Consider the following 20,614-nt stretch of genomic DNA (forward strand, 5'->3'; position numbering starts at 1 on the left):
CTATATTTGAAGAACCTCTGCTAAATTCACACCATAATCATTAGTTAACATGAAAATTAATTTAACGAAAGGTTTAAATTACTGATTATTTGGCACTCTATTCAAAAGCTTTTTTTTAATCTACAAACAATGAAATAAACTAATCCAGATAATGGAAGTCTAGGGGAATTCAGAGAAGGGAAATGAATTCAAAGGTGAAGATGGACAAAAAAGTTCAGCAACACACATACCACAAATTCTTCATCCACTTTATTCAATGTTAATTCTGCATCATCTTCTGCAACAGTTTCTTCTTCTAATTCTTCCACTGGGTATGCTGGTCTAAAATAATAAAGCTTTACATGAGATGAGGGAGAAGGCAGTGGCACCCTACTCCAGTACTCTTGCCTGGAGAATCCCATGGATGGAGGAGCCTGGAGGGCTGCAGTCCATGGGGTCGCTAAGAGTTGGACACGACTGAGCAACTTCACTTTCACTTTTCCCTTTCCTGCATTGGAGAAGGAAATGGCAACCCACTCCAGTGTTCTTGCCTGGAGAATCCCAGGGACGGGGGAGCCTGGTGGGCTGCCGTCTATGGGGTCACATAGAGTCGGACACGACTGAAATGACTTAGCAGCAGCAGCACATGAGATGAGAGGGAAAAACAAAACATTTCAGCAGGGCAAAAAGGTACAATGTGAGTATTAAGGATCCTCCCCATTCTACGCCAGTTCTGGTTCTTTTTCACCTGCCCCTCTTCCCATAATCAGTTAAATGTTTCATGTATCCTTCCTGAAACTCTCTATGTAAAGAAGCAAAAACGTTTATTTCCAAACTTGATGATTTAAGTAGTAATACATGAATGGGATGGTACCATGCATACTATTAGCCAACCTACTTTCTTCACTTACTAACATACCATATTTAAGTACATATACAGTTGACCCCTTGGAGAAGGCAATGGCACCCCACTCCAGCACTCTTGCCTGGAAAATCCCATGGATGGAGGAGCCTGGTGGGCTGCAGTCCATGGGGTCACTAAGAGTCGGACATGACTGGGCGACTTCCTTTTCACTTTTCACTTTCATGCATTGGAGAAGGAAATGGCAACCCACTCCAGTGCTCTTGCCTGGAGAATCCCAGGGACGGGGGAGCCTCGTGGGCTGCCGTCTCTGGGGTTGCACAGAGTCGGACACGACTGAAACGACTTAGCAGCAGCAGCAGCACAGTTGACCCTTGAACAACATAGGTTTGAACTGTGTGGGTCTATTTAACACAGAGATTTTTTTTTTAATCTATAGTAAATACTAACTATTACATGATTCTTGGTAGGTTAAATCTACACATGTGGAACTCTGGATACGGAGGAACAGCTTATAAGGAAGCCCTACCCACTCCAGGATTCTTCAAAAATCCAAAGGACAGAGAAGACTGGTGGGCTACAGTCCATGGGGTCACAAAGACACGACTGAGTACCTGAGTATAAGCACAAGCACACTAAGTTACATGTAGATTTTCCACATCCTTAACCCATGCACTGTTAAAAGGTCAATTGTGCATCTCTCTCTCTCCCTCCTCATCTCTTTTTCTTGCCCTCATGCTAGCTCTCTCTCTTAACATATTTGCACTGTTTTCAATCGAACAGCAGTACCATAGCAATATAACTAGCAACTTATGGATGAACATTATTTTTCATTTCCTTACTAGTTCAGTTCAGTCGCTCAGTTGTGTCCGACTCTTTTCGACCCCATGAATTGCAGCACGCCAGGCCTCCCTGTCCATCACCAACTCTCGGAGTTCACTCAGACTCACGTCCATCGAGTCAGTGATGCCATCCAGCCATCTCATCCTCTGTCGTCCCCTTCTCCTCCTGCCCCCAATCCCTCCCAGCATCAGAGACTTTTCCAATGAGTCAACTTTAGCATCATTCCTTCCAAAGAAATCCGAGGGCTGATCTCCTTCAAAATGGACTGGCTGGATCTCCTTGCAGTCCAGGGGACTCTCAAGAGTCTTCTCCAACACCACAGTTCAAAAGCATCAATTCTTCGGCACTCAGCCTTCTTCACAGTCCAATTCTCACATCCATACATGACCACAGGAAAAACCATAGCCTTGACTAGATGAACCTTTGTTGGCAAAGTAATATCTCTGCTTTTGAATATGCTATCTAGGTTCATCCTTATACATCAAGTATAACGGCTGGGCCAACAACTATGTATATTTTGTTGTTTTGTTCAATATTACTAAAAACAACTTCCAAAATGTCACCCTAATTTAAACTCCCAACAGCAGTGATGCCTTTTCCATACATTTGCCAATATGGTAAATAAGCTTCAATTTTTGTCAATCATTAAGGGAAAAAAATCCCACTCTTATTTTAATTGCATTTCTTTCACATGAGAGTGGTTGAATGCCTTTTCATGTTTTAACTGGTTATGTGTTTTTCAGTGAAATGCCTATCAATGCCCTCTGCTTTTGTGTATATTAAGAAAATTAATACTTTGCCTAACCCTGTTAGGCACTTCCCTTGTAGCTCAGTCAGTAAAGAATCTGCCTGCAGTGCAGAAGACCCAGGTTCGATCCCTGGGTTCGGAAGGTCCCCTGGGGAAGAAAATGGCAACCCACTCCAGTATCCTTGCCTGGAAAATCTCACGGACAGAGGAACCTTGTGGGCTGCAGTCATTGGGTCGCAAAGAGTCAGGCACGACTGAGCAACTAACACTTACCCTGTTAAGATATTTTTCTTAGCTTACTACCTAAATATTAGCTATTCAGGACTATTATAATTATTATTACATAGACTTTGCAACGTTTTCTTGCATGAATCCTAATTTTCACATCATATATCTAACATCCCTTCGTGGATCACAGTCTTGCTGTGACAAAGGGGCTTGCATAACTCAAAGAAGCTATGAATCATGCTGTGCAGGGCCACCCAAGATGGACAGGTCATAATGGAGAGTTCTGAGAAGATGTGGTCCACTGGAGGAGGAAATGACAAACCACTCCAGTATTCTTGCCTTGAGACCCCACGAACGGTGTGAAAAGGCAAAAAGATAGGACACTGAAAGATGAAGCCCCCAGGTGAGAAGGTATCCATTATGCTACTGGAGAAGAAAGGAGGGCAATTCCTATTAGCTCCAAAGAGGGAAGTGGCTTGGCCAAAGCAAAAACGATGTTAACTGTGGATATGTCTGGTGGTAAAAGTAAAGACTGATGCTGTAAAGAACAATATTGATAGGAACCTGGAATGTTAGTGTCATGAATCATGGTAAATTGGACAACTTACCATCTTGTGTGGTCAAGTAGGAGACAGCAAGATTGAACATCTACATCTCAGGAATCAGTAGACTAAAATGGACAGGAATAGGTGACTTTAATACAGAGGATCACTATATCTACCACTGTGGGCAATAATTCTTTAGAAGAAATGGAGTAGCCCTTACAGTCAACAAGAGTTCGAAATGCAACACTTAGGTACAAACTCAAAAACAGCAGAATGTTATAGATTTGTTTTCAAGGCAAGTCATTCACAGTAATCCAAGTCTATGCCCCAACCACTGATGCTGAAGAAGTTGACCTGCTCTATGAAGACCTACAACACCTTCTGGAACACCAAAAAAGATATCTTATTCATCATAGGGGATTGGAATGCAAAGTAGGAAGTCAAGACATACCCAGAATAACAGGCAAGTATGGCCTTGGAGTTCAAAATGAAGCAGAACAAAGGCTAACAGAGTTCTGTCAAGAAAATATGCTGGTCATAGCAAACACCCTTCTTCAACAATATAAGAGATGACTCTGGCTGTTCTTTGTAGCCAAAGATGGAGGAGCTCTATACAGTCAGCAAAAACAAGACTTGGAGCTGACTGTGGCTCAGATCATGAGCTCCTTACTGCAAAAGTCAGACTTAAAAAGAAGAAAGTACACAAAACTACTAGGCCGTTCAGATATGACCTAAATCAAATCCCTTATGTTTGTACAGCAGAGGTGATAAATAGATTCAAGGGATTAGATCTGATATACAGAGTGCCTGAAGAACTATGGATGGAAATTTGTGACACTGTGCAGGAGGCAGTGACCAAAACCATCCCAAAGAAAAAGAAAAGAAAAAAAGCAAAGTGGGGGAGGAGGCTTTACAAATAGCTGAGGAAAGTAGAGAAGTGAAAGCAAGGAAGAAAGGGAAAGATATACCCAACAGAGTATATTTTTGAATGCAGAGTTCCAGAGAATATCAGGGAGAAATAAGAAGTCCTTCTTAAGTGAACAATGAAAAGAAAGAGGAGAAAACTACACAATGGATAAGACTAGAGATCTCTTCAAGAAAACTGGAGATATCAAGAAAACAAATCATACAAGGATTGAGCAATACAGGACAGAAAAGGTAAGGACCTAACAAATGCAGAAGATACTAAGAAGAGATGGTAAAAATACACAGAAGAACTGTACAAAAAAGGTCTTAATGATCCAGGTTACCATGGATGGTGTGGTCACTCACCCAGAGCCACAAATCCTGAGTGTGAAGTCAAGTGAATCTTAGAAAGCGTTACTATTAACAAAGCTGGTGGAGGTGACTGAATGCCTGTTAGCTACTTAAAATCCTAAAACATGATGCTGTTAAAGTGCTGCACTTCACACATAAACAAATTTGGAAAACTCAGCAATGGGGACAGGACAGGACAAGGTCAGTTTCCATTCCACTCCCTAAGAAGGGCAGTGCCGTACAACTACTGTAAAACTATGCTCATTTTACATGTACGTGATCAAACTACCATACAACTGCACTCATTTCACATGCTAGAAAGACAATGCTCAAAATATTTCAACCTAGGCTTTAGCAATATGTGAATCAAAAACTTACAGACTAATATGCTAGATTTCAAAGAGGCAGAGGAACGAGGGATAAAATTGCCAACATTTGCTGGATAGTGCAGAATGGAGAAAGCAAAGGAGTTCCAGAAAAATATCTGTGTCTGATTATTTAACTTATATGCAGAGTTCGGTTCAGTTCAGTCACTCAGTTGTGTCTGACTCCTTGCAACCCCATGGACTGCAGCAAGCCAAGCTTCCCCATCCATCACCAACTTCTGGAGCTTGCTCAAACTCATGTCCACTGAATCGGTGATGTCATTCAACCATCTCATCCTCTGTTGGTCTCTTCTCCCGCCTTCAATCTTTCCCAGCATCAGGGTCTTTCTAGTGATCAAGTTCTTCACATCTGGTGGCCTAAGTATCGGAGCTTCAGCTTCAGCATCAGTTCTCCCAATGAATATTCAGGACTGATTTCCTTTAGGATTGACTGGTTGGATCTCCTTGCAGTCCAAGGGACTCTCAAGAGTCTTCTCCAACACCACAGTTGAAAAGCATCAATTCTTAGGCACTCAGCTGTCTTTATATTCCAACCCTCACATCCATACTTGCCTACTGGAAAAACCATAGCTTTCACTATGACGGAGAAGGCGATGGCACCCCACTCCAGTACTCTTGCCTGGAAAATCCCATGGACAGAAGAGCCTGGTGGGCTGCAGTCCGTGGGGTCACCAAGAGTCAGACATGACTGAGCGACTTCACTTTCACTTTTCACTTTCATGCACTGGAGAAGGAAATGGCAACCCACTCCAGTGTTCTTGCCTGGAGAATCCCAGGGATGGGGGAGCCTAGAGGGCTGCCCTCTATGGGGTCGCAGAGTTGGAGACGACTGAAGTGACTTAGCAGCAGCAGCAGACGGACCTTTGTCGGCAAAGTAATGTTTCTGCTTTTTAATATGCTGACTAGGTTGGTCATAGCTTTTCTTCCAAGGAGCAAATGTCTTTCAATTGCATGGCTGCAATCACCATCTGCAGTGATTTTGGAGCCCAAAAAAATAAAGTCTCTCACTGTTTCCATTGCTTCCCTGTCTATCTGCCATGAAGTGATGGGACCAGAGGCCATGATGTTAGTTTCCTGAATGTTGAGTTTTAAGCCAACTTTTTCACTTTCCTCTTTCACTTTCATTAGAAGGCTCTTTAGTTCTTTTTCACTTTCTGCCATAAGGGTGGTGTCATCTGCATATCTGAGGTGATTGATATTTCTCTCAGCAATCTTGATTCCAGCTTGTGCTTCATCCAGCCCAGTATTTCACATGATGTACTCTGCATGTAAGTTAAATAAGCAGGGTGACAATATACAGCCTTGACGTACTTCTTTCCCAATTTGTAACCAGTCTGTTGTTCCATATCCAGGTCTCACTGTTGCTTCTTGACCTGCATACAGGTTTCTCAAGAGGCAGGTCAGGTGGTCTGGTAAAGAGATGGGATATCCCATCTCTTTAAAATTTTCCAGGTTGTTGTGATCCACACAGTCAAAGGCTTTAGTGGAGTCAATAAAGCAAAAGTAGATGTTTTTATGGAACTCTCTTGCTTTTTTGATGATCCAACAGATGTTGGCAATTGATCTCTGGTTCCTCTGCCTTTTCTAAATCCATCTTGAACATCTGGAAGTTCTCAGTTCACACACTGTTGAAGCCTGGCTTGGAGGATTTTGAGCATTACTTTGCTAGTGTGTGAGATGAGTGCAATTGTGTGGTGGTTTGAACACTCTTTGGCATTTCCTTTCTTTGGGATTGGAATGAAAATTGACCTTTTCCAGTCCTGTGGCCACTGTTGAGTTTTCCAAATTTGCTGGCATATTGAGTGCAGCACTTTCACAGCATCATCTTTCAGGATTTGAAATAGTTCAACTGGAATTTCATCACCTCCACTAGCTTTGTTAATAGTGATGCTTCCTAAGGCCCACTTGACTTTGCATTCTAGGATGTCTGGCTCCAGGTGAGTGATCATGCCATCATGCTTATCTGAGTCATCAAGATCTTTTTTGAATAGTTCTTCTGTGTATTCTTGCCACCTCTTCTTAATAGCTTCTGCTTCTGTTAGGTCCACACCATTTCTGTCCTTTACTGTGCCTATCTTGCATGAAATGTTCCCTTGGTATCTTTAATTTTCTTAAAGAGATCTCTAGTCCTTCCCATTCTATTCTTTTCCTCTATTTCTGTGCACTGATCACTGAAGAAGGCTTTCTTATCTCTCCTTGCTACTCTTTGGAACTCTGCTTTCAGACAGGTATATCTTTCCTTTTCTCCTTTGCCTTTAGCTTCTCTTCTTTTCTCAGCTATTTGTAAGGCCTCTTCAGACAACCATTTTGCCTTTTTGCATTTCTTTTTCTTGGGGATGGTCTCGATAACTGCCTCCTATACAATGTCATGAACCTCCATCCATAGTTTTTCAGGCACTCTATCAGATCTAATCCCTTGAATTTATTTGTCACTTTCACTGTATAATCATAAGGGATTTGATTTAGGTCAAAACTGAATGGTCTAGTGGTTTTCCCTACTTTCTTCAATTTAAGTCTGAATTTGGCAATAAGGGGCTCATGATCTGAGCCACAGTCAGCTCCTGGTCTTGTATTTGCTGACTGTATAGAGCTTCTCCATTTTTGGCTACAAAGAATATAATCAATCTGGTTCGGTATCGGCTACCTGGTGATGTCCATGTGTAGAGTCATCTCTTGTGTTGGAAAGTAAAAGTAAGTATTGAACACTTATTTCTCTACCAAGATTAATGACACATAGGGCACTGGATCAAGATGCCAGAGTAACAGGATGTGCAGTTATCTCATCCTGCGAGGGCACCAAAATTGGAACTAGCTCTTAAACTACCATCAACAGAATGCTGGAACCCACCAAAAAGACACCCCATGTCCAAAGACAGAGGAGAAGCCACCACGAGATGGTAGGAGGGGTGTAATAATGATAAAATAAGATCCTATAACTGCTGGGTGGGTAATGCACAAACTGAAGAACAATAATACCAAAGAAGTTCTCCTACTTTTGTGAAAGTTCTGAGCCCCAAGGTAGGCTTCCCAGCCTGGGGACCCAGCAAAAGGATTAGGAATCCCCAGGGAATCTGACTTTGAGGACCAGCACAATTTGATTATAGGACTTTCGCAGGAGCGGGGGAAATAGAGACTCTACTGTTGGAAAACAGAAACAAAATCCTATGCAGACCAGGACCCAGGGGAAAGGAGTAGTAACCCCATGGAGACTGAAATAGACCTATCTGCTAGTGTTGGAGTGTCTTCTTGGAGGCGTATGTAAGCAGTGGCTCACTGTGGGGATAGGGGGACTGGCAGCAGCAGTCATGGGAGGTGCCCCTTGGGTGAGTCTTCTTGGAGATCTCCATTAACCCTAAAATACAGCCTACAGACCCCAGGCCTGGGTTTCCTCAGGCCAAACAATTAACAGGGAGGGAATGCAGCCCTACCCATCAGCAGACAATCAGATCAAAGTTCTACTGAGCTGGGCCCTGTCCACCAGAGCAAGACCCAATTTTTCCCACTGCCAGTCCCTCCCATCAGGAAGCTCACACAAGCCTCTTAGCCTCACCCACCAGAGAGCAAGCAGAAGAAGCAAGAAGAACTACAATCCTGCATCTACCAGGATGAAAACCACGTAACAGAAAGTTAATCAAAATGGAAAGGCAGAGGGTTATGTCCCAGATGAAGGGACAAGATAAAACCCCATAAAAACAACTAAATGAAGTAGAGATATGCAACTTTCCAGAAAATGAATTCAGAGTAATGATAGAGAAGATGATCTAGGAAGATCTCAGAAAAGAAGGAAGATGCAAGAAATGTTTATCAAAGCCCTAGAAGAACTAAAGAACAAATGAACAGAGATGAACAATACACTAGAAAGAATCAACAACAGAATAACTGAGGCAGAAGAATGGATAAGTGACCTGGAAGAAAGATTGATGGAAATTACTGCCATAAAACAGAATATAGAAAAAAGAATGAAAAGAAATGAAGACAGCCTAAGAGACTTCAGGGACAACATTAAATGTACCAACATTCACATTATAGGGGTCCCATAAGGAGAAGAGAGAGAGAGAGAAGACTCAAGGAAATATTTAAAGAGATAATATCTGAAAACTTCCCTAACATGGGAAAGGAAACAGTCAAACAAGTCCAGGAAGCAAGCACAGAAAGTCTCAGGCACAATAAACCCAAGGAGGAATACACCAAGACACACAGTAATTAAAAAGACAAAAAATTAAAGACAAAGATAAAATATTAAAAGCAACAAGGGAAAAGCAACAAATTACTTACAAGAAAACTCCCATAAGTTTATCAGCTGGTTTCTAAACAGAAACTCTACAAGACAGAAAGGAGTGGCTTTTTTTTTTTTTTTGGCATATATATTTAAAGTGCTAAAACAGAAGAGAACCTACAACCAAGAATACTCTACCCAGCAAGATTCTCTTTCAGATTTGATGGAGAAATCAAAAGCTTTACAGACAAGAAAAAGTGAAGAGAATTCAGCACCATCAAACCAGCTTTATCTACAACTGCTAAAGGAACTTCTCTAGGAAGGAAACACAAGAGAAAGAAAAGATTTATAAAAAATAAACCCAAAACAATTAAGAAAACAGTAACAGGATTATACAGATCAGTAATTGTCTTAAATGTAAATGGATTAAATACCAAAATATATAGACTGGCTGGTGGATGAAAACATGGGCATGTATGCACTTCCACTTACATCATCAGTCTACTTAACTCTCTAGATTGTATGTAATTATTGCAATTGTAATTATCTTTTATTTTTTGTCTGGCTATTGATTATGAAAACTGATAAAAGTCATCTACTATTGTGATTTTGATTATTTAACTATTATCCCTTTTAATACCACTGCATCATGATTGGTCAACAGAAAATAACATAATTCTAAATCACTAAAACTATCATTTAATAGGAAAACCCATAATCACTTTTAAAAATCCAGATGCACATTAGAATTATCTTGGAATTTTTTGAAAAAATAGAAATGCCCAGCTATTGTTTTTTCTCCAAAGTTCCAGATGTGATTCTAATGCGCAGTCATATTTAAAAACAACTGGACTATATAATGATCTTAAAAAAAAGAAATACATGCAGTTGGAGCTGAAGTCTGAGTAAAGCAGCCTAGTGGTCCTCCCACACCTGCTGATGTGATTGCTCAGGGGAAGGATAATACTGTAGTGATGATCCCCAGACAAGAAAAATGTGCCATTTAAACCACTGTTAATCTCATGAATAAGTTATTCTTGGAAGCTTGACTGTACTGTGGGTTGTCATCCACGCCTCAACCTTCAAGGATATGCCTTGATTAAAAAAAATATGAAGAAAGCTATAGGATAATCTTCAGCTGGAGAAACCTGAGCTGGACCTGAACTCGGATAACTTCGCTTGTTCAGCAAACAAGGCCTGTCCTTTCTTAACTTTGCCTTTCTATGGACAAAATTGATCTGTCTGCTAGATCACATCCCATTGGTAAAGATACAGCTCAAGCCTTGAACACAAAGATTATATGCCAATGTCATGTGTTACTTTAATAGTTGTACCTTCTTACTGATCGATTGTGACAAGGCTAATGATAGACTGTGATGTGGAACAACTTCTTGCATATGGGGAACCCTGCATATTGGAGAACTTCATCAACTATTGTGAATGGACTGTTTCCCCTAAAACCTACAGTATGTTTTTTGAAATCACTCCTCAATTAGTATTATAACTGATGATGTAAACATTAGCTTAATGTATCACTTAGGAATCCCTTTCTCTGGATGCTTAATATACATTGATCTTTTATATTGGAAGAGGACCACCTATTATTTCCCCCCCATACCATGAAAATTCAGGTGTTATTGACTTCAATGTTATTTCCTACTTTGTCTGTTCCTAATATTAGCTTTTCCTTAGAACCCCTACATAAGATTTTGCAAGGAACCAAAGTATTAAAAGATTTCATATGCTGTGCTTAGTCGCTCAGTAGTGTCTGACTCTTTGCGACCCCACGGAATATAGCCCACCAGGCTCCTCTGTCCATGGGGATTCTCCAGGCTGCCATGCCCTCCTCCAGGGGATCCTCGCAACCCAGGGATTGAACCCAGGTCTCCTGCATTGCAGGCGGATTCTTTCCCATCTGAACATAGGAAAACACAATTGTATCTTGATAGAATATTTTACTGGTTTACTACTGTTTTTACTATTATCATAGCTGATAAGTTAATGGATATAGGAGTTAATGTACAAAAACATACCTCTCATTCCTGGTGGGACTTTTCCTTTACTACATTCCCTATCACTCAGAAATGGTTTTTTTCCATTGTTTAACTCTTTGCTTGTTTTTTGTTTCTTTTGACTGTTTTGGAATTGTAATTTGACCTACAGAATTAACAAGACTGTTCATGTTATTTTGCCTTATTCCTATGCTCTTAAGTATAAACAATCCTGAGGCTATTATGGAAATTAAAATGGAGGAAGCTTTGGTTCAGGCTTCAGAAGCATGAGAGAGGTCTCTGACCTTGCTTCTGATGTGCCTGGCCACAGCCTATATTCCATGGTTGTCTGCAAGCACAACTAGTCAGGCAGCACTTTAAATAAAAAAGGGAGTGGGCCTGGAATTCTTGAGCTCCTGGAGGCCTGGCCAACTGTGCCCAGGGTTTAATGGAATCCTATGACTCGTAAGATAAAACAAACAGCATTGTAAAAGTGTTAACATAAAACCAGAGCTTCATTTTTGCACACAAACTGATGATATTAGTTTGCACCTTGGGATTATAAGCAAAAGCCCCTGAAACTGCAATTTGAAGTCTCATTTGTGGCGTGGACATACTTTTCCCAAGCGGGACTCCAGACTGCTATTATTTGGAACTTCCCACCATGCTGCTTAAGTTCTGGATGTTGGTTGGCCTAATTTGGTGATGTATGTGCTATTACGCTTCTTTATTGTTTCTATTTCTCTTTCCTTTTAATGACTGTACATTGAAATTAAGTTAAATAATCCTTATTAAATACTGAAATTTTTAATGCTTTAAAAAAAGATTAATGACACACATTTCTCATATTAAAAATATTCAGAAGTATTTGCATTTATTTCTGGAAACTTATAAAAATCCATACCTCAGAAAGGTTAACAAAAAACAAAAACTGACATTTAATATTACGGAAGGAAAGTACTACACACCAAATTAATCTTAAAGGATAAATTTCCTATTTTTGTTATTACTAACTAGAATTAGATTATATCTTAAAGGCAATGTTTTCCTAGGATTTCTATGTTTTCTAGGGTTTATTTTAGCATATTTAAATATACAAAATAAGCATATACAAACATGTAACTTCTTTGTCACTTACATATCACATAGCTGATATGTAATTCTGATTTTCAATGTTTTTCTAATCTGATTTTCAATGTTCCCTCCTCCTTCTCTCTCCATGTATATATGGTCCCTATAAATTATCCAAATTACAATATGTGGCCAAGAATAAGATATACTAAGAAACAAAGGAAGTACCAAATTAAATAGTAGCTGAAATACTAATAGTTCCTGAATTTAGAATCCACTGGGCAATAAATTTAAAAATTTCTAAAAATTACAAATGTAGGATATCTCATAACTTTTCATAGACTCTAATAAGGAAGTAATGTGGATCATATATACTCATTCTCCATATTGCACTAAGTCGTAATGTTTGAGTTGGAGCATATGCAATTGCCACTCTTTTTTAATTAAAAAATAGATGACTATCTGTAATTTCATATGGTTCAACTTGATGATAAGCTAAGTCAAGTAAGTGTTTAAAAGTATTCATTAATAAAGAGTAGACTGTTTTCCTGAGAGAATGTAATTGAATATACATTAAAATCTGTTGTTGTTGTTTAGTTACTAAATTGTGCCCAACTCTTTTGCAGTCTCATGAACTGTAGCCTGCCAGGCTCCTCTGTCCAAGGGATTTCCTAGGCAAGAATACTGGAGTGGGTTGCCATTTCCTTCTCTAATACATTAAAATATAGAAATAATATATATACCTTTCCAAGAAATTAGTTCTAATTCAAAATCACTGTTTGCTCATGTTTTTACCTAAATAATGCCTTCCACAATTTTTAACCTATCAATAATCTCAGTCTTCAAAAGACAAAATTTATATATTTTCTAATTATAACCTATACAAATTGACAGTTTCTAAATATTTTATTTCCTCATCCATGTGGTCAACATTTACTGGGTATCTATGATATACCAAATGCTATGCTAACTGCCATACAAAGATTTCATAATTTCTAGAAAGAAAGACTTGTACATAAATGACTTTAATACCATGGGAAAGATATGGCAACAGAAATATAAACAAATCATAGGTCAGAGAAAGAAGTAATGAACAATATCTAACAGAGTGTTTCTTCAGTATTATTCTTGCCTCGTCACTATAAACAAAGGAAAAAAATCCCACTTGAAATACTCTATTAATTTCCATTTTTTCCTTAAATTTGTAGGCTATCAGTTACTTCCCGTGTATATACTATCTTTGTTTGTATCATAAATATATTCAAAGAAATTTCAAAAAAATATACTCAATTGACTAGGATATAGTTATAGTTAAATCTTTAATAACTATATATTTGAATTGGGAAGGGGAACAGTAGAATATCTAGTTTTGAAGATACTAGATATTTCAATTTTGTCTGTACTGACTTTTCTAATTACCTGTGGCATTTTTAGTTTAACGGTCAAGAGGAAATACTTCCTATCAGTTCAGTTAAATAGCTTTGAACAGTTAGAAGAAAAAGCTATGCACATAAAATTACTATTTCCAGGTTGGGTAATTTTTACCTTTTCCAAGTGAAACCAATATATTTTAATGCTTCTTCAGCTAAACAGTCAAGAACATAGCATACATGCTCTCCATAACCCGACTTTAATTTTGAAGGAGGAAAATCTGCAGTTCTTCCCTGAAATACAAAAGATAAACTGGGTATTATTTGTTATTTATATTGCAATGTCAAAATATTTTAAGCAAAGTACTGTTGAATAAATGTATCACTTCTTGATTCTTCAAATGATTTAAAGTAACTGTAATTACATTGCTTCTCAGAAATCCATCTCTTTAGTCTTCTTTTAAAAATCCATTGGTACATATATACAAAAGGAAAATGAAGATGTTTTATTGTCAAAAGTATCAAATTAAAAGGCAATAGTATCAAATTAAAAGACAATAACCTCATGACAGCAGAACAAATCACTGATGTTATTAGGGTGAAAAATCAGTAAAACCACTAGGTTGGTATCATACTGTTAAACAACTATGTGAAGGATGAAGTGATTCACTTGTCAAAAATTAATAATGTGTGTGCCAAAAATTCTTACTGCTTGTCCCCAGGAAAAGTCAGAAATGAAAAGCACCACTGCTATCATGGTCTATTAAATCAAAGTTCTTTTTCAAAATACAGTGTTTCAGCTTTCTAGTTTTTAATCATTTTTTAGAAGGTGAACTAAGTATACATAAATTCATCTCTGAGACATATCAACATTAATAATGAACACACACTGAACACACACACATAGTTATTCACAGAGAATTCTTCTAAAAGGCTAGCATTTATGTTGCTGAATTATCAAGATTAAAAATGTCCTAACTTGCAAACATGCAGAAAGAAGGGAGTTGTTTATACTTACAAATGATCGAAGCTCAGATAATATGTTAGATATTATTGCATTAGGATCATCATATTCTTGAGGCTGCTCAAAGGGGCGTCCTGCTTTGTTAATTAACCAAGCAGCAAGGGTGCAAAACATGTAGAACTGTTCCCCGGGATTGGTAGGCAGTGCAAAATAGTGTCTGTTCCAAAACAAAGGAGAACAGAATATGAAATAACAAACAAGTCCATAGTAGTTAAATGAACAAAATCTGAAATTGCCAAAGGATTTTTTGTCCCAATGACTTTAACATCAAAAGACACTCACAATTCATTCTGAGGTTTCTAGTAACCCACCACACTCTTATAGTAAAGATTTTAATCAACAGGATAAGGGCAATTTCTACTGGACACAAAATATTAGTTCAAAGACTTTAACTCAAAAAATGCACTGATGAATGCAGAACTTTGAACAAAATCATGTATGTGTCAGGATAATTAATAAGAGAATATCTCCTGAAATGGTAATTTGAAATTTAAGAGACTCTTGGAGTTTAAAATAAAGATAGTAATGATTATTTACTATGCATTTTTACTTTTTTTTTTTAATACAGTGTAACTGTTAATCTTTATTTACTGTTTCTAACCTACTCACCATTATAGACAGTTGTTCTCAAATTGGCTGTATACTATATACTGTTCTCAATTGGCTAAATCACTTGAAGAGCTTGTTAAACTACTGCTATCTGACTAAACATTGCTTCTTACCTCACGAATTAAATCAAAACTTTTGGAAGTGAAGTCTAGAGTAGATAGGTTTCAAAAGCTTCCTAGATAGTTCTAAGGTTCAGCCAGGATTAAGAACCACTGCCTGTGTATATCCCAGTCTAACAAACATTTGTGGACTTTAGGTTAAAGCCCCTAGCCTCCTAAAAATAGCCCTCTGAGGACCAACATGATTCACACCTAAACTTATAAGGAATAAAACCTGCAAGCCACAGCATTTGTTACTTTGATCAAAGACCTTATTTTGCTTTTATGTGAAGCTATTACTATTGTTTATACTTAGATTTATAGATACTATAACTATTTTTCATAAGCAATCTACTCCTTCTTGATTTTTTTTCCAGTTTTTTTTCCTTCCCAATTTTTTTTCTTGCAGGATAAGTTTAAATGTTCTGGAAAATAACAGCTGGGAGGGAAAAAAGGTCATGAAGTCTTTCCAAGTAGGTATATGTTCACCCAGTACTAATAATTCATTTTTTTTTTCCTTATTAGCTGATAACAACTCCAGGACAGAGGAATGGATACTGATAGATACTGTAGACCCAGGACAGTTCAGTTCAGTTCAGTTCAATAGCTCAGTCGTGCCCGACTCTTTGCAACCTGATGGACTGCAGCACACCCAGGCTTCCCAGTCCTTCACCAGCTCCTGGAGTTTACTTAAACTCATGTCCATTGAGTTGGTCATCTGTCAGACCCTTCTCCTTCCACCCTCAATCTTTCCCAGCATCAGGGTCTTTTCAAATGAGTCAGTTCTTCACATCAGGTAGCCAAAGTACTGGAGCTTCAACATCAGTCCTTCCAATGAACACACTGGACTGATCTCCTTTAGGATGGACTGGTTGGATCTCCTTGCAGTCCAAGGGGCTCTCAAGAGTGTTCTCCAACACCACAGATCAAAAGCATCAATTCTTTGGCACTCAGCTTTCTTTATAGTTCAACTCTCACATCCATACATGACTACTGGAAAAACCATAGCCTTGACTAGACAGACCTTTGGTTCTCAAACTTAAGTGGGTATCAGAATCACCTGGAAGGCTTGTTGCAAAAGCAGACTTCTACGCCTCACCCTCTAGGATTTCTGATATATTGGACTCAGGAAAGGGCCTGTAGGATTGCACTTCTAATAAGTTCCCAGGTGATGTTGATGTTCCTAATCTGTTGACCATACTTTGAGAACCTTTAGACTAGGATCCTCCTCCTCCTCCTCCTAAGTCGCTTCAGTCATGTCCAACTCTGTGCAACCCCACAGACAGCAGCCCACCAGGCTCCCCCATCCCTGGGATTCTCCAGGCAAGAACACTGGAGTGGGTTGCCATTTCCTTCTCCAATGCATGAAAGTGGAAAGTGAAAGTGAAGTCGCTCAGTCGTGTCTGACTCTTAGCGACCCCATGGACTGCAGCCTACCAGGCTCCTCTGTCCATGGGATTTTCCAGGCAAGAGTACTGGAGTGGGGTGCCATTGCCTTCTCCGTAGACTAGGATATCTCCATGCAAATCCATGACTCAAAGTACCCTCCTGAACTTCTGAGGAAATAACAGAGATTGTTATCAACAGAATCTTAAAGCCAATTTATTTTTGTTTGAAAAATATACTTGGAGAAAAAAAAACACATTTTTATTAACAGAAAATGTTGATTGTTTATATTACACTATTCATTTAAGTAATAACTTCCAATCTTACAATTTATATCATGGATCAAGCAACATTATTTCTTCCTCTAACTTTTCTATTATGGACTGGCTTAGCAATATGGGCAGCTTACATGAAGCCAACATTATCTTCTAATGGAAGTTACTGGAAGAGAGTAAGGAATTAAATTTAAACTGTCAAGGTAAATAATTTGAACACAAGGAAAGACGAAGTTTGAATAGTTTTCTTCTATCCCTGTCTCTCCCTCTTCCATTTGAAAGGACTCTGGGGTTTTTACTCTGTTAACTGATCAATGACAGAACCTTCTGAGGACATTCCAAGACAGTATACAGCTCTGTGGTCTACTTGGAAATCCGTATAGATAACATTTCAAGGGAGGTAACCCTGTTGGTGTTGACTGGATATTCGTATAAACTTTTTAAAGAGTGATAGAGCTAACCCTTATCTGTAAGTTTTGAATTCATAATGTTTCTTCCCATGTACAAAACCATTTTTTTCCTACGGAGTTTTTTTTATTTTGCGTTGGGGGGTGTAAAGGAAAGCAGACGTTTTATCATGATTTTTGCTTCAGCAATTTTGGGACAGATTAAAAGTCCTAGAACTCTGAAAAAAAAAAAAAGAAAATAATTTGAGCCTAGGTATAGTCATTTAGAGAAAGTACTACAGATTCTTAAACTAAACTGCCTCTTACACAATTAAACAAACACAAAAATTTAATACAAAAAAAATAAGTATTAATGTGAAGGAAACTACAAAATTTATGAGGCCTATCACTAGGCTACACTAATTTAAAGAGAAAGTGCTGGCTGTCCATCATCTTCAGCAACCAATACCAGCCGCGGCTTCAGAATATGATGGACTTTCCCCCCAACAGAACAGAGCAGAACTTCAGGTTCTATGAAAAAGAGACAATTCCATTGTCACTTCATTTGTCTTGTTCACTTCTCAGTTTCCAAAAGTACTGTTACTGCAAAGACAGAAGTCTTTTAAAAGACGGCAATTAGTGAACAAGTTTACTAACCACTTATAAAATGCACAGGTAGGTGTCCGGTACGAAAGTTACAAGTTGTAGGGACAAATTCTGGAAAAGGAAAACAAAAACTAGAAATAGATCTAAATTGATTATGGTATTCATCTTTGAGGATGAGATCATGAGTGATTGCAGTACTTTTTTTACACATTGTAAGTTTTCTGAGTTTTATAAGAGGTTGTTTTATATTTACAATCAGAAAAAAAAAAAGTTTGCGTTTTATGAAGCTGCGTGAGTGCCCTAAGCAAGCTGCCTTCCAGTCCTTTTCTGAAGTTCCAAAACTTTACTCTCCCTACAAAAATACCAAGTCTAAACTCCGTGAGCAGTCCGGACCTCCGTCGCCAACTTTGGGGTGAAGTGCTCTTTCCTGCGTGGGAAGACAGAGGCAAGTGCTTGGTAACCCGCGCTCCCCAAAGGTCGGAGGAAGGCTTCTCCCCAGGGCCCAGCCGCATCCAGGCGCTCGGGGGACAAGGGCACCCACCTGGACGGGGGCTTCAGGTTGTTCTTCCGGAGGAGATCCTCCTCATAGCGGAGCAACTTCAGCTTCTCCACCAGGTCCTCCATCACCACAAACATGTGGTAGGCCGCGCCGGGCCCCCGCTCCACGACCATCTCCCCCGCTCCTTCGCCGCGGGACCGAGACACCTCATCCTCCAAACCCGACGGGGTGACCACAGCGGCGGCGGCTGCCATCACGGAACAGACCGAAAGAGCACAGCGCTAGCTCTGACCCAGAGACCTCCGCGGCCTGCGCTGGCGCAGCCAGGACCAGCGCGGCCGGTTACCCAGGCGACCCGGGCACACCAACAACAGGAAAATTAGACTCCGCCCCCTTCCCCCGCTCCAACGTTCTAAATTTTCTCCAACCAGGGCGGGCTTCCTTGAGGGCGTCACGTCTGGCTCCTGCCCCTTCCCCCGCCCCTTCCCCCGCCTCTGGAGAGGCGGAGGCTGAAGCAGCCCCGCCCCATAGGCGTGGCGTTCTCCTAGTCACATTGGGCCACGCCTCCTACCGCTTCATATTAAAGAGTGAGGGTCGGCGGGCGTTTCTGTTGTGCTTTCTTGATGGTCCTTAGGAGGCTCTAGGAGGCTTGGAACGGTCATCAAGGGCCTCTGAGTCGGCGTCTGAGTCAGCTGGTAGCAGATAAAAAGATTAAAGAGAGAGGGAGGCGTGCAGTATTGAAGGCTACCATAGCCCACTGGTATCTTTTTAATTTTTCTTTTCAAAATTGAAAGTTTTCACAGATGTAAAGATAGTCGATATCATAGGTTTCCCTTTACTTCAGGAGTTTTCCAAAGAGAATTTTCCTTATTTTTCTTAATCTGTCTCTCATTCGGGAATGCAATATTTGATTTAACAGTATATTGCAAGATTTGAAGTATTATAATTCTCTGCTGTTACTCCAGGGATGGGAAAAGTTGTTGGTTGGGAGGGGAAGAAGAAAGGCAGAGGATAAGCAGAAAGGAGGCATAGGAAAGGGTTTGTTGTACCTCAGAAACAAAAATTCTAAACTCACATCCTGCTGCTTAATCTTTCAAGGCCATTACATGTTGTGTAAAGTTTTGGGGTACCTTGTTAAAATAACAAAGGAGATAATCTTGAGAGGAATCCCCTCCCCTGTAGCTCTAAGTGTGGCTAAAGACAGAATGTTACCACTGTACTGTGCAGCTGTTGACCTGAAAAATACCAATACAAGGAAGGAGGCATAACTGACTGCTTTACAGGTCTCAAAAAAAAGCTTGTGTATCAAGCAGTTTTCCTACCAGCTATATGAAAAATCAGGTAAGTGGTAGATGCTGGGGGTTTCCTGGGAGATGAAAACTTTTGGCAAGAGATTGAAACTATGTGTTTATGTGATTTTTGATCTCTGTACTTTTATCTGTTACTAGAAAATACAGAGGCCCATTTTTTGACAGAGTTGAAGTTTGAAATTTATTTGTAGTATCTTTTTGTTAGAAAAATGGGCAGAAGAGCACTTCTCATTTTTATATCAGCCTAGACCTAACCTGTTTCTGAGATTTATAAAGGATCAGAGTGAAAAATCAGAAAGGCAAATACCTTTACCTACTTACCGAAGAAAGTAAATGCATAAAGTAACTGATTTATGTAGAAAATAGCTCAAAGGGGGAGACCACTTTAAAAATAAATAGCATTGTTTGCCTATTGCAGGTCATTAACGGCTGCTTTTAATAAAAATGAGTGGGAACTTTGGATTTGATTCCAACCCACTGCCAAAAGCCCGCTGCCAAATTGTTGTTTTTCTTTTCCTCCTTAGAACGGTGTTTCTCCCTGATATAGACCAACAGCAATCACCACATATGTGGGTAAGGGATATTATGATATGTCTTTGTAACTTTCAGAGAACAAGATAGATGTATAGTCTATTAGGATTGGAAGAAGAGAGTTAAAGCTCAGTCATATGCTTGAGTGACTAAACACAGCACATATCCTTTGAGGTCCTTGATTAGCAAGTAACCTGTGGCTTTTTAAGATGACTCTCAAAACAGTGTCAGACTTTACAGGTAAATTGATTATAATCAAGGAGATAGTCACTTGAAGGCAGACTGCTTACATAAGATATTCTGACATTTTCAGAAAATTATATATAACACTCAGAATGAAACAGTCAAACATTGTTTTCTGGCTGACAAATTCTCCAACAACATATGTATTTTG

The 20,614-nt window shown here is 39.3% G+C and overlaps 1 protein-coding gene across 1 annotated transcript in view; it reads right to left on the bottom strand.

The window, feature by feature from the left end:
• The window catches only part of IFT57 (intraflagellar transport 57), a 73,989-nt gene extending 55,224 nt beyond the window's left edge, over positions 1-18,765 (bottom strand). The window contains exons 1-4 of the mRNA XM_005910178.3: positions 18,422-18,765; positions 14,515-14,677; positions 13,672-13,790; positions 231-321 (exon numbers count right to left, since the gene is read on the bottom strand). Of these exons, the coding sequence (XP_005910240.2) occupies positions 231-321; positions 13,672-13,790; positions 14,515-14,677; positions 18,422-18,633 (585 nt within the window). The 5' untranslated portion in view covers positions 18,634-18,765. The remainder of the gene's footprint in view (positions 1-230; positions 322-13,671; positions 13,791-14,514; positions 14,678-18,421) is intronic.
• Positions 18,766-20,614: the final 1,849 nt, after the last annotated feature.

The sequence above is a fragment of the Bos mutus genome, chromosome 1, assembly GCF_027580195.1.
Source record: "Bos mutus isolate GX-2022 chromosome 1, NWIPB_WYAK_1.1, whole genome shotgun sequence".
In the NCBI taxonomy this organism is placed as follows: Eukaryota; Metazoa; Chordata; class Mammalia; order Artiodactyla; family Bovidae; genus Bos; species Bos mutus.